Source organism: Convolutriloba macropyga, chromosome 6 (assembly GCF_964194025.1).
Source record: "Convolutriloba macropyga chromosome 6, txConMacr16.3, whole genome shotgun sequence".
In the NCBI taxonomy this organism is placed as follows: domain Eukaryota; kingdom Metazoa; phylum Xenacoelomorpha; order Acoela; family Convolutidae; genus Convolutriloba; species Convolutriloba macropyga.
The window spans coordinates 27,491,144-27,504,231 of NC_134473.1; the positions used below are offsets into that span (position 1 = coordinate 27,491,144).

At 33.7% G+C, this 13,088-nt stretch overlaps 2 protein-coding genes and 1 pseudogene across 3 annotated transcripts in view; 1 reads left to right on the forward strand and 2 right to left on the reverse strand.

Moving 5' to 3' along the window:
* LOC142340905 (mitochondrial dimethyladenosine transferase 1-like) overlaps positions 1-13,088 on the reverse strand; it is a 498,997-nt gene that overhangs the window by 280,467 nt on the left and 205,442 nt on the right. The gene's annotated exons all lie outside the window — the stretch shown is intronic.
* The window catches only part of LOC142340904 (guanine nucleotide-binding protein G(I)/G(S)/G(O) subunit gamma-12 pseudogene), a 407,251-nt pseudogene that overhangs the window by 248,447 nt on the left and 145,716 nt on the right, over positions 1-13,088 (reverse strand).
* LOC142341603 (uncharacterized) overlaps positions 1-13,088 on the forward strand; it is an 86,457-nt gene that overhangs the window by 26,906 nt on the left and 46,463 nt on the right. For both annotated transcript variants that reach the window (XM_075392686.1, XM_075392685.1), the window contains exons 3-7: positions 4,177-4,342; positions 8,867-8,954; positions 9,361-9,408; positions 11,549-11,665; positions 11,912-12,014. In XM_075392686.1, the coding sequence (XP_075248801.1) occupies positions 4,177-4,342; positions 8,867-8,954; positions 9,361-9,408; positions 11,549-11,665; positions 11,912-12,014 (522 nt within the window). The remainder of the gene's footprint in view (positions 1-4,176; positions 4,343-8,866; positions 8,955-9,360; positions 9,409-11,548; positions 11,666-11,911; positions 12,015-13,088) is intronic.

Genomic DNA, 13,088 nt, shown 5'->3' on the forward strand with positions numbered 1-13,088 from the left:
ACGGAAAAATTATTGAAACTCCAAAAAATAATAAAAATCTAAAAAGCTGAGAGCATCAATTATTGATTTCGTGGGCGCCTGTTTTCTGCTTTTCCCCTCTTCTAAAACCGCAACAATTATGGTTTTCTTGGGGGCTTTTTATGAGACTCTATTGTCTTTTCCCCTGAAGCAATCTGCTTCATCTTTATTGAACTTGGGGGGAAAGATCTGCATTGCAACTGTCAAAAGCAGAAGTAATTTAAATCAAAAGAAACTGTGGTTTTACAGGCCGCCTACGTTCAACAATGTACATTTTCTATCCTGGATATAAGCGAGGAGATCCAGGCCTAAAGTTGTGTTATTTAAATAAGTCGAACTGAGTTGTTTAAATACTTGTGTACTGGTAGTCTTAACAAGCGTTAGTTTATTTAGCGCGCGGCGAAAGAATGGTTAATTAGCGCCTAAATACGTTCGCTCTAATGCGGGATTAATTATCCGTTCATTTGTAACGGCTCTCGTAATACTACAAAATTTCGATTCACTAGTACTTCCTTGAGTTTTTTGCTTTGTCTAGATTATCCTCTCTCTCTCTATCTCGTTCTTTTTCTTTTTCTTTTTTCTTTTTTTCTGTCTATTTATCTATCTATCTCTCTTTCGTTCTTTCTTTCTGTCTTTCTTTCTTTTTCTTTCCTTTCTTTCTTTCTTTCTTTTTCTTTCTTTCTTTTTCTTTCGTTCCATCTTTCTTTTTCTTTCTTTCTTTCTTTCTTTCTTTCTTTCTTTCTTTCTTTTTCTTTTCTTTCTTTCTTTCTTTTTCTTTCTTTCTTTATTTCTTTTTCCTTTTTTTCTTTTTTTCTTTTTCTTTCTTTCTTTTTCTTTCTTTCTTTCTTTCTTTCTTCCTTTGATTCTTTCTTTCTTTCTTTCTTTCTTTGATTCTTTCTTTCTTTCTTTCTTTCTTTTTCTTTCTTTCTTTCTGTTTTTCTTTCTTTCTTTCTTTCTTTCTTTCTTTCTTTCTTTCTTAATTAGCTCTACTCAAAGGCAGTGTTCTTAATTAGCTCTACTCAAAAGCAGTGAAAGCTAAAATTTAAGTGTTTTTTTAACAAAATTTTTCTCCAAAGTGGGTTTGCCAAAATTTTTCTCCAAAGTAGGTTTACCAAAATAGATTTCAATTTTTTCATTTTAAGTCATTGGCTTATAGTAACATTTAATACTATTTAAAGCCCCTTGGTCGCCCACTCCGAATATAACACTCTGCCATATTTCAGTCCCGGCTACATTTGTTTTTCTAGAGATGTTGATCTTAAGTTAGTGACTAATGTTTTTACTTGCAATTGAGTTGTTTAAATGTGTAGCTATAATTTTGACAAAAATTTTAGCTAATTCTTCAGCTCATTGGAAATGCACCCTGAAAGTGCCGATTAATTTACAAAAGAATCAATTGAATAGTAGTTTTAGATAAAGCATGAGATTTTTTTCAATATTGTTGTAATGATGTCACTTGAACCTAAAAGTGAATTATTTCTTATATTAAACAAAAAATAACATAGCTCTGTATTTGCAATTATGATTTTGAAATTTCGATTCACTATTACTTCCTTGACTTTTTTTGCTTTGTCTAGATTCTCCTCTCTCTTTCTCTCCTTTCTCTCTTTCTCTCTCTCTCTCTCTATCTCGTTCTTTTTCTTTTTCTTTTTTTTCTGTCTATTTATCTATCTATCTCTCTTTCGTTCTTTCTTTCTTTCTTTCTTTCTTTCTTTCTTTCTTTCTTTCTTTTTCTTTCCTTTCTTTCTTTCTTTCTTTCTTTCTTTCTTTTTCTTTCTTTCTTTTTCTTTCTATCTTTCTTTCTTTTTCTTTCTTTTTCCTTTCTTTCTTTCTTTCTTTCTTTTTCTTTCTTTCTTTCTTTCTTTCTTTCTTTTTCTTTTTTCTTTCTTTCTATCTTTCTTTCTGTTTCTTTCTTTCTTTCTTTTTCTTTCTTTCTTTCTTTCTTTCTTTCTTCTCTCTTTCTTTCTTTCTTTCTTTCTTTCTTTCTTTCTTTCTTTCTTTCTTTCTTTCTTTCTTTCTTTCTTTCTTAATTAGCTCTACTCAAAGGCAGTGTTCTTAATTAGCTCTACTCAAAGGCAGTGAAAGCTAAAATTTAAGTGTTTTTTTAACAAAATTTTTCTCCAAAGTGGGTTTGACAAAATTTTTCTCCAAAGTAGGTTTACCAAAATAGATTTCAATTTTTTCATTTTAAGTCATTGGCTTATAGTAACATTTAATACTATTTAAAGCCCCTTGGTCGCCCACTCCGAATAAAACACTCTGCCATATTTCAGTCCCGGCTACATTTGTTTTTCTAGAGATGTTGATCTTAAGTTAGTGACTAATGTTTTTACTTGCAATTGAGTTGTTTAAATGTGTAGCTATAATTTTGACAAAAATTTTAGCTAATTCTTCAGCTCATTGGAAATGCACCCTGAAAGTGCCGATTAATTTACAAAAGAATCAATTGAATAGTAGTTTTAGATAAAGCATGAGATTTTTTTCAATATTGTTGTAATGATGTCACTTGAACCTAAAAGTGAATTATTTCTTATATTAAACAAAAAATAACATAGCTCTGTATTTGCAATTATGATTTTGAAATTTCGATTCACTATTACTTCCTTGACTTTTTTTGCTTTGTCTAGATTCTCCTCTCTCTTTCTCTCCTTTCTCTCTTTCTCTCTCTCTCTCTCTATCTCGTTCTTTTTCTTTTTCTTTTTTTCTTTTTTTTCTGTCTATTTATCTATCTATCTCTCTTTCGTTCTTTCTTTCTTTCTTTCTTTCTTTCTTTCTTTCTTTCTTTCTTTCTTTCTTTTTCTTTCCTTTCTTTCTTTCTTTCTTTCTTTCTTTCTTTTTCTTTCTTTCTTTTTCTTTCTATCTTTCTTTCTTTTTCTTTCTTTTTCTTTTCTTTCTTTCTTTCTTTCTTTTTCTTTCTTTCTTTCTTTCTTTCTTTCTTTCTTTTTCTTTTTTCTTTCTTTCTATCTTTCTTTCTGTTTCTTTCTTTCTTTCTTTCTTTCTTTCTTTCTTTCTTTTCTTTTCTTTCTTTCTTTCTTTTTCTTTCTTTCTTTCTTTCTTTCTTTTTCTCTCTTTCTTTCTTTTTCTTTCTTTCTTCCTTTCTTTCTTTCTTTCTTTCTTTCTTTCTTTCTTTCTTTCTTTCTTTCTTAATTAGCTCTACTCAAAGGCAGTTTAAGCTAAGATTTAAGTGTTTTTTACCAAAATTTTTCTCCAAAGTGGGTTTACCAAAATGTGGGTTTACCAAAGTGGGTTTACCAAAATTTTTCTCCAAAGTAGGTTTACCAAAATAGATTTCAATTTTTTCATTTAAATCATTGGCAATTAATAACATTTAATACTATTTAAAGCCCCTTAGTCGCCCACTCCGAATAAAGCACTCTGCCATATTTCAGTCCCGGCTCCATTTGTATTTCTAGAGATGTTGATCTTACGTTGGTGACTTATGTTTTTTCTTGCAATTGAGTTGTTTAATTATGTAGCTATAATTTTGACAAAACTTTTAGCTAATTCTTCGGCTCATTGGAAATGCACCCTAAAAGTGCCGATATATTTACAAAAGAATCATTGGAATAGTAGTTTTAGATAAAGCATGAGATTTTTTTCAATATTGTTGTAATAATGTCGCTTGAACCTAAAAGTGAATTATTTCTTATATTAAGCAAAAAATAACAGAGCTCTATATTTGCAACGTAATTCTTAGTATTTGATTTTTGACCCACTGGCTGACCTACTCCTGTTGAGTTCTTACATTTCATTTGCCAATTTGTGATTAAAATCTTTGTGGATAATATAAACCTCTGACACAAAAAGAATAAAAGAGATGTCGGCAAAATGTTGAGAAAAGTTTGAGATGGTCCAGAAGGTTATGTGCAATTGGACATTACCGAGCCTCCTTTGTGCAACCTTTTGGGTTGCAGCTCTTTACTGGCATTGGTAATAGATTAAATAGAGTTTAAAGACAATCTAAGCATGGAAATTGGAGTAGGCCCCGAACACGGCACTTGTTCTTGCTCTGTATAATTTTTATAAATTATTATATAATTTATGAATGAACTTAAATGGACTGCTGTTTGTTTTCAAAAATTGCTACAGTAAGATTTTTGTATGTTTGACATGAGTTTGTTCTGGCTATACTAAGATAATTATGGGTGATTTTTTTAGATACTTCGACGTGGCTATGGAGAAGATACTAAGCCAAGAAAGGGTGAAGTGGTCACTGTCATGTACTCTCTGTTCACAAAGCAAGAAGAGGAGGGAACTAATCCGACTACTCTCGTCGAGGAGACTCGACTCGACTTCGTACTTGGTGACGGAGACGTCATTGATGGTAATTTTGCTGTGCCATGTCTGAACCATTAAAGTTTTGTTTGAACCATTAAGGTTTTTTTGCGTCTTGGCCGGCTCAGGTAAATAACTCGTCTTGGCCGATTTTTTTTTACGTCTTGGTCGATTTTTAAGATTTGTTGTAGGTTTATCCATTATTATTTAAGTTTTTCAGCTTTTGGTCATTGCAAAATATTTAATGGCGTAATACTGGAGAGGAATCTCTGCGCCAATTAACTGTTTACTGCGTTTAAAGCAATCGAAAAAGCTTCAAAATTTCAAGGAATGTTTTCAGGAAATCCGTCGTTAATTAATGAGCTGTTGTTTTAGTTTTTAATCAAACGAACGTTCAAATAATATCTTTTATTTGGCCCTATTCATCACGTTGAAACTATTCCTCATTATTTTATTCCTCGTTTTATTCAGTTCAGCTACAAGCTAATTTTTACGCTAGCAATTTTATAGTTGCAATCAGGCATGTATTTAACATTTTCTGTTTTGAATTTCTGTTTTCTTTGGAGAAAGCTCAAGTTTTAGCCTGCATTGTTGCATAAAACTCGTCTATAAGTTTTCTATAAGAGTATAAGCCAAAATAGTTGGCTCAGATAGATATTTTTGCTGTGCTCTTATAATTTTGGCTTGCACAAGTTCAGTGGAGTCTGGCTGAGACAGTTGCTGAAGACCTAAATTAAATCTTATGAGCACAAGGAAATATGAGAAACTGAGCTCAGGTGACAGTTGTAATAAGGGACAGTAAGTTGCTCTGAATGTGCTCATCTGTCAATTGCTCAGTTAAATAGGTAGTGGATATTCAGGAATTGTTCCTTTTTTGAATGTCTCCAGGTTTTCATGAAGGTCTTGTCATTTAAAGCTGATCCTGGTTATTCTTGAACTCAACTGTTTAACGCGTGATATCATAACCAAAAATTTAAGCGAAACCGTTGATGCGACCAAGGCTTTGTTCCTCTTGACCCAAACGTTTTCCGTGAGCGCGTTAGTTGGGACAGTGTTCCTTACAAACATTGACTCCAGTGCAAATACTTGACAAGGTCGCTTTTCGTTGATCCAATATAGCATTTGTTTTTTCATTTTCCAAAATATTGATCACTTCACATTATTTTTATGTTGAGTCCCGTATAATTTTCATTGTAAAGAGCAGTATTGATAAAAACAACCCAAAAACCAAAACCAGATGAAACTGAGAAAATTTATATTTCAAGTACTAAGAGAAAGTAATCAATAAGCTACTGAGGCGTGAAGGAAACTAACCTTAAAAAATAGAAATACAATTGTGTTAGAATGCTAAATAGGTATGAGTTATTTAAAATATCGAGGTCGTGAATCAAAATTTTTCTGTGGAACATAGTCTGGATTTCTTAGCATTATTCTTAGCATGCCAAATAGATTTGCGGAACTTCAAACAGTACTAAATGCGTTTTTTGTAAGGGACGGCTCGGGATCGGCAAAGAGCTCGGGGGTAGATATAATCACGATATCAATTTTGCAACGATACCGATAACAAGAGAAACTGAATTTCCGAGGTTACCACATTAGATAATTAGATAATCGTAATGTGGAAAGGGTAATGTAATTTTATTACGAAGTATACAATACAACAAAAAATGCCTATTAATGTATTAAAAAAGTAGTATCGATAATCATTAAAATCATTTCGTGCCTTTTGCGAACGGAATGTCCGTCCGAGAAATCTGACCACGTTCTTTGGTCGCTTAAAAATTCATTCAAATGAAATTTTGTAGCTCTTTTTTAGCTATTGTTTTTATTTGCAGCAGTTTAAGTTCGGTGAAATTTTGTTCTGCAGAAAATACCTTGACGAATAACGCATTTTTCGGCCAACTTACTGTTAACCTTTTGTGTGGTGCAAAAATTACCTCAGTGTTTTTGACAATAGTATTTTCCAAGTGGCAGTTCATTTCCTGATTGTGAAACAGCTGGTTTTGAATAGATCTTTTTGTATAATAAGCAGCTCTGTAGTTCAGCATATTTGTTACAGCAGATGGAGTGTTTTATCAAATCTATGGCGCTGTCATTTTCTGTTGAACAGGCTTTGACAGCCCAGTTTAATTGAAGTTTGAGAGAAGAAATTAGCTTTTTAACAATAGATGACAGAAGTACGCCTGATTATTGCAAATGACTTTGTACAAAACAATCTGTGTTTTTTTCATTTTCTAAGGCATACAGTCTAAGTTATATAAGGTTTTTTGTGCCATTTTGCTCAATAGCATTTTCGCGTGTTCTTGGTAGTTTATTTTATTGTCAAGGACAAATCACAGATATCTAACATGTGCTTTTCCGAAAGTTTTCGGTTATTTACTTGTAGTTCAACTTGCCTCTCGTTCCCATCAGCACTTATCAATGCAGGTATTTCAGTTTTGTACTGGTAATTTGTAAATTGTTTTCATTGATGTATTCAAGTAAATCTGGGATTACTGATTCGATTGGTTTCCTACATTTATCAATGTCTTCGTTACGATGGAATCAACGTATCATCGGCATTTTCAATTAACCGACAATTAACATGAACGTAATTATTGATATCATATACGTCTAAATTAAATAAGAGGGGACCCAATATAGTACCCTGCGAAACACTCTTTGGTATCGATCAGAGATAGCTGGAAAGCAGTTGGCTTGCGTTTTTCATCAATGCATTTTGGATTAGTTCATCGACAATTAATATTGTGATCGATTAAAGCAAAAGCTTTTGAGAGATCTATGAAAGCTGTAATAACGTTTTATTCATTCAATTTACTGTAATAGTGAACTGAACAAAAATGAGCTGGCTCAAATCGAAAAATTCTTCCAAATTGCTTGTCAATTTAAAGAGTAATATTTGTTACAGCAGTTTTTAGGATAGAGAATTTGTTTCACCTGGGACAATTTGACAGCTGTTTTGCATTGTTTCTTAGATGCTATTGTTTGAATCGATCATGGACAGCAAATGATTTTTATGGCTTCGACTCTATGATTTCTTACAATATTTGCTTTTTTTTCAGTTCTCCTTGAAATTTGTTGAACTTTTGATTTCGTGTCATATCGTCTCAATGAAGAAAGTTCCCAATTGAAGAATCTGATTTTGGCATCGTTTTCTTGTTCTGACTGTATTATTTTCTTTTTCTTTTTTCTAGTCACCAAGATTTAGTAACGAGAGGACCACTGGACCGGAAGGAGGCATATGCGAACTTTTATAGCGTTTTTTAAGTTAATTTTGGCTTTGAGTGTTTTTGTGATTTTTTTTTGTTTTTATTAGTCTCACTAATGTCTCTCCGCTGTTTTCTGGTGAGAACAAGTTAATCGGTTTGGTTTTTAAGTTTTCGTCAGTTTTTTGTTTATTTAAAAAAAATAGACTGCCGTGCGTTTTAACATAAGGCTACGTGTTTTTAACGTTTGCTCCACTCATTTTAAAAAACACTTGTCTTTCCCCCGCTGATTTTTGACGAAGGTATTCTTTTTAGTGATGAATGGTGTGAATTTGATCGTTATGTTTAGATTTGTTTGAATAAATTTAACATCATTATATTTCGAAGAAAAATGAAGTTATCCTCTGTCCAGATTTTAGTTTATTTTCGCCTTTATTTTAGCCTGAAAGATTTTTGATCACTATCATATGTTGACGGTACAGTAAAATGTTGAGCATCGGGTCATAAGCTTCTGCTTTTTTTCCATTTTAGTTCATCAGTTGTGCTCGTATCTTCTTACCTGTTGTCTTCCTCGATTTCAGTTACGACCATCTGATCACCTGAAAAAGCAAGTCTTTTTGCTGATTGTTAACACCCTGCTAGCGAGTTTGCTGTGAACGTGATTTGCAGCAAGTTGTATGAGTTTTCTGCAGAGCATTCTGAAATTTTTCGGGTGCACTTGATAAATTGTATTTGAGAATGGAAAATCTAATTAAATTAGATAGGAGTGAACAACCAAGCTCGATAATCATGGAGCTTTGGTTGAGTGACCTGAGTGTTCGAAGTTTGGTTTGAAAACTGGAAAGAATTTGAATCCAGAATTTCATCAGTTGTTTGACAAAATTAGGTTCCCACTTGACCAAATCAGCGTTTTTTCTGCTCGCGAAGATCTATTCATATTAATTTGTTTTTTCAACTAAGGGTTTCTGCTCGAGAAATTAATATTGATTTGTGTTTTCAACTAAAGGTGAAATGTGTTACTCATTTCAATTTTCGTTAATTCTAGTGGAAAAAAATCAGACTGGTATTACCTTCACTGACTTGGGAAATACAAGTTTTGTTACAAAGCATCAGTTGCGCTTTATTATTTTGAGTTTTGTTCCTATCTCTGCTTGAATTGGTAGATGGGGATGTGTTTCGACTTCGTTATTTTGGTTAGATTGATTGTCTGCTGTTTTATAAAAATAAAATGTTCTTAAACTGCAACAAAGGGTGTAGATAGATGTTTCCTTATGTTTGTTAGCAATTCATTCCGCTGGTTGTCTTTTTCATTTGCTTTATCCAATTCACATGGGCGAAGAAAGAATGTTTTTTCTTTGCCTTTTTAGCCCTGGACTTGTGCGTGCAGTTGATGGAAATGAACGAGCAGTGCATTATAGAAAGTGTGGCTAGATTCGCATTTGGATCTACTGGATAGTAAGTATTTCCTTTTAATCAGTGCACGCTTAATGTGCTATGTTTTAGAAAGACAGGCTTAAAAAGAGTCCTATGATCTGGTAATGGCAATTTAATTGCGCGAAATTAAAAAGTTATATAAATCAATTCAAAAACTTATAAAAAGTGCGACGTTTTTGTAGAGGTGTTGCTTATTTACCATCAGTTCGAAATGCACTTCTAAAATTTACTGCTGTAGTGCTTCTTTAAGCGTCCTAATTGGCCGCAGCCGTCTCGGTGAACTTTGAGTGTTTAAATAGGCTACTGAGTAAGTTTATGTAATTGATCGTTTGCAAACCTACTGTGAATAGAGGTAAATATAACGGATGTATAGAGAGGTAATAAATACACTTTTGTGTCCATGTTTCCACAGCTGAAATTGTTTTAGTGTCCCAGCTGTCGACAAAAGTGAGCTCGCCCATGACTTGCATGCTTGGTAAGTCCATATTCGCTCTCCGTATCAGAATTATTGAAATCTTTCCCAACAGTCTGCCAGCTAAGTAATTTACCATCTTTTCGCTCTCCCACGAATCTCCAGGAATCAATCATGCAACAACTGTAATCGAAAGTTGATTAATTGCTGTCTCTAGCGAGGAAATATCAATTCTTGCATCGGAAAAATTATTTTTCATATTGTGAAAAAGACGTAAGAATTGATATTTATTCGCTAGATACAGCTATTAATCAACTCACACGAAGTTTATGACGTTATAATGAAGCGATTATTATAAACCTGTGTCGTTTTATGCAAAAGTTTTGATCGGCCGTTTTGCTCTAGAAAATTTTGATTTCACTTGAGTGACTTTTTCACGCTTGTCTTCGTGATTTTCTTGAGGGATTTGACTTGCTGAATTTGCAGAAACTATTGCTAAAACAAAACCTTTTGTGAGCGTAGAGGTTAATCTCCCCGATTCTCATCTGAGAGGTCGCTGTTTTGACCCCTCCGCAGTCAGAAGTATTTGCACCATAAAAGTTTCTTTTCCATGCCCCTCTCTAAGGAGTTGTTTGTCTTACCAGTCGTTCCAGACCAATTCATTCGACGTTAGTTCGTTTATGTTGGTATTTCTCCTGGTATATAGCTCCAAATTAATTTATGGAACCTATTATGCTGTCTCTTATTATAGCTGTGAGCTGAGCGGAGCTATATTGCGGTGCTCTTGGTTTCTACGACTCGAAGAGAAGTATTGAGATTCTACAGGTTTTTAATTGCTCTTGAACAAAGTTCATAGCAATTATTGTAAACTTGTCGGTCTTTTTTATGCAAATTTTTCGCTTGACCGTTTTTGCGGTTTTCTTCTAGAAAACTATTTGACTTCTCAAGTGATTTTTTCACGCTTGCGTCCTTCATTTTTGAGGTAATATAAAATTGGTTGCAGCATAACAAAAAGTAGGACCTGATAGCCGAGTGGAAAATGCATTTGGTTGTGGAGCGGGGGGGGTCAGTTGTTCGAACCCCAAAGGTGTTAAATGTTTTTCCACCCGCCTGTCGTTCAAGAGCAATTCTTGCGACATTAGTCGGTTTGTTTTTTTAGCTCAAGGCATGACTTTTGTTTGGAAGATTGGTTTCTGTTTTAGAATGTTGACTTCTGTTTTCGAGCCTTGGACTTGAAAAGTAGCTTAGTTTGTAATATACCCCCTACCCCCACGCAAACGTACCCACCACACGCGTAACCCCTCCCCCCACTACCCTCCCCCGACCTGCTTAGATTTTTGACTAAAATTCATTTTCACCCTTTATATTGTTTTTATTTCTTTTGTCATATTTCTGAAATAGGTAGGGTTATAAAAGGGTTTTTATTGCACGACTCTTTGAATCGTTTCCGTTATTCTACCGGCTATGTTTTTTGTTTCGTCGTCTGACGTTCTTTTTCGTTTTTTATTTGTTCGCACAGCAAAGCTCAAAAAGTCAATTTTTCTGAATTCCTGCTTCCTCTCACTAACGGCATTATCGCGCGTGGCGTCATTTCTCACTCTCCTTGGCCAATATTTGTTTAGCTCATTTGCGTGATTGGATTTTGATCATACGTAACTTACTTCACTCATTGAAATAACTTTTGCACTTAAAAACTTCAGTTTAATTTGAATTAGTTCACGGTCAAAAGCACTATATGTGTAATAAAGGTCCCTTATGAAAAGGCTTCTGCGCTATGAATTTATACAAGCTTTATTTCTTTTTTGCTGAATATTTTTTCACATAGTTTTTTGAGCGTCGATAACTTTTTAAACTTATATCTATGTCTGTTTCTATCTTTTATACGGCATGCAAGTCTGTCCTTTCGCAGCTATTCCGGCAATTTGCCGTCTATGCTCCTCTATTCATGCGTTTAAAAGCATAAGAGTACCATACAAAAAATTAATCACATGTCCTAAATTTTCCTCCTCGAGGTGTAGTGCGGAGTAGCAGTTAAGTTTGCGGCGCTCAATATATGAGACTATATCATCTAGAAAATTTTACGTGTAAGAAGTGAATCTATACAGCTGGTGAACTTGAAAAATTAGATAGCACTGTATATTTGAATTTTTTGCCATTATGATTTCAAGGCGACCAGAAAATAAACAGGAGAATTGATGTTTAGGCCAAATGTGGAAGTTGCACCCAACACAGACGTTGTACTCCATCTAGAATTGTTAAACGCTAGAGAGCTACCTTCTGACTATGCTCTCTATACGACAGAACAGCTACTGAACACACTGTGAGTCAAGATTTAGAGGTTAATGATCGGACTGGGTGAACTGATAACTTGAATTTGAACAAGTCTCCTATGAACCGATTCATATTCAATTGCTATTAATTATACGCATACAAACATAACTTCAATGTAGGGTGCATATTAATGATAAGGTGTTCTCAAATAGATGTCGCTTCAGATGAGATATACTTGATTTTGCGTGTTTCGCAATGCATGATACAACGATCTTAAGCCTGTGTTTCTTTTCAGGTCTAAGAAGAAGGAGAAAGGTAACTTCTACAGTCGCAGGTGCGAGTGGGAGAAAGCTATGGGCGGCTACAATCAAGCTCTCAAAATTATTCAGGAAGATGAGGTAACGATAGTTTTTCTTATTCGCAGTTTTTCTTATTCGCCAAAAGTTTTGGTAGCGACACGTCACCCGATCATGTAGTTATCCGAAAATATTTATTTTGCATATTTCTTACTTTAAGCGAAAAATTGATCAAAATGGGACTTGTTCTGTAGAAAAACTGTATGTTCTATGATGGCCGTCTTTTTAATGGCAAAATGTTGAGCTCCTCATAGTTGTTTTCTTTGACTTTTCGAAGACGAATGTTCTCCAATAGCTCATGGAATTAGCAGAAAGTTGTTCTAAAATTACGGGCTCTCTTTTTTGTTTCTTTTTAATAGCAGCACAGCGATAGCTGGGGCTATTATTGGCCTTCTCTAGGTTTTTTACAATTCAAAGAATTTGAATTGAATTGGGGCCTGTCTTTTTACGACTCGAAGAGGAGTATTGAAGAAGTCCTTTTTTAATCAATTTTATTGGAGTGATTTGTGAAGCAGGAAATGAAACGCGTGAAAAAAATTGGAGTGATTTTGGTGATGAACAAAAGTGAAAAATGGAGCGACAAGAGAGTGGTTTTTGTTCATACCGCTATTTTTGAGAGAGTGAGAAATTGATATGTGAAAAAATTTACTCTGAGCGAGCGAAATTTTTTGTTCACGTGCGGCTTTTAAAAGCAGATTTTGTGCAACTTTTGATGGGTATGAGGTTTGATTATGATATTGTATTAGTTTTAGGCTTGTTCTGATAAGAATTGAAGGTTTCAAGTAGTTAATTTGAGTTTAATAATAATTTGGAGGTTTTTGATCAGTTTTGCTGATTTTTAGACAAAATTTAATGATTTTTTGCCTATTTTTTTGTTTTAACGCTGTAAGTGGGATTTGAATCAAAGCTTTTTACTTGAGGAATATTGAGATACCAATTGACTAAAGTTTTCTTGGTATAAATCATTTTCTTAAGAAAATTGACAGAAAATTTGAGAAATTTTAAACCATTTTTCTTATTTTTTGCAGCTTTTCTTTTAATCTTAGACAAATTTCTAAGCCTATTATGACTTGTCCATTGGTTTGCGAGCTTTTCATTGCTCTAATTGCAAAGGAA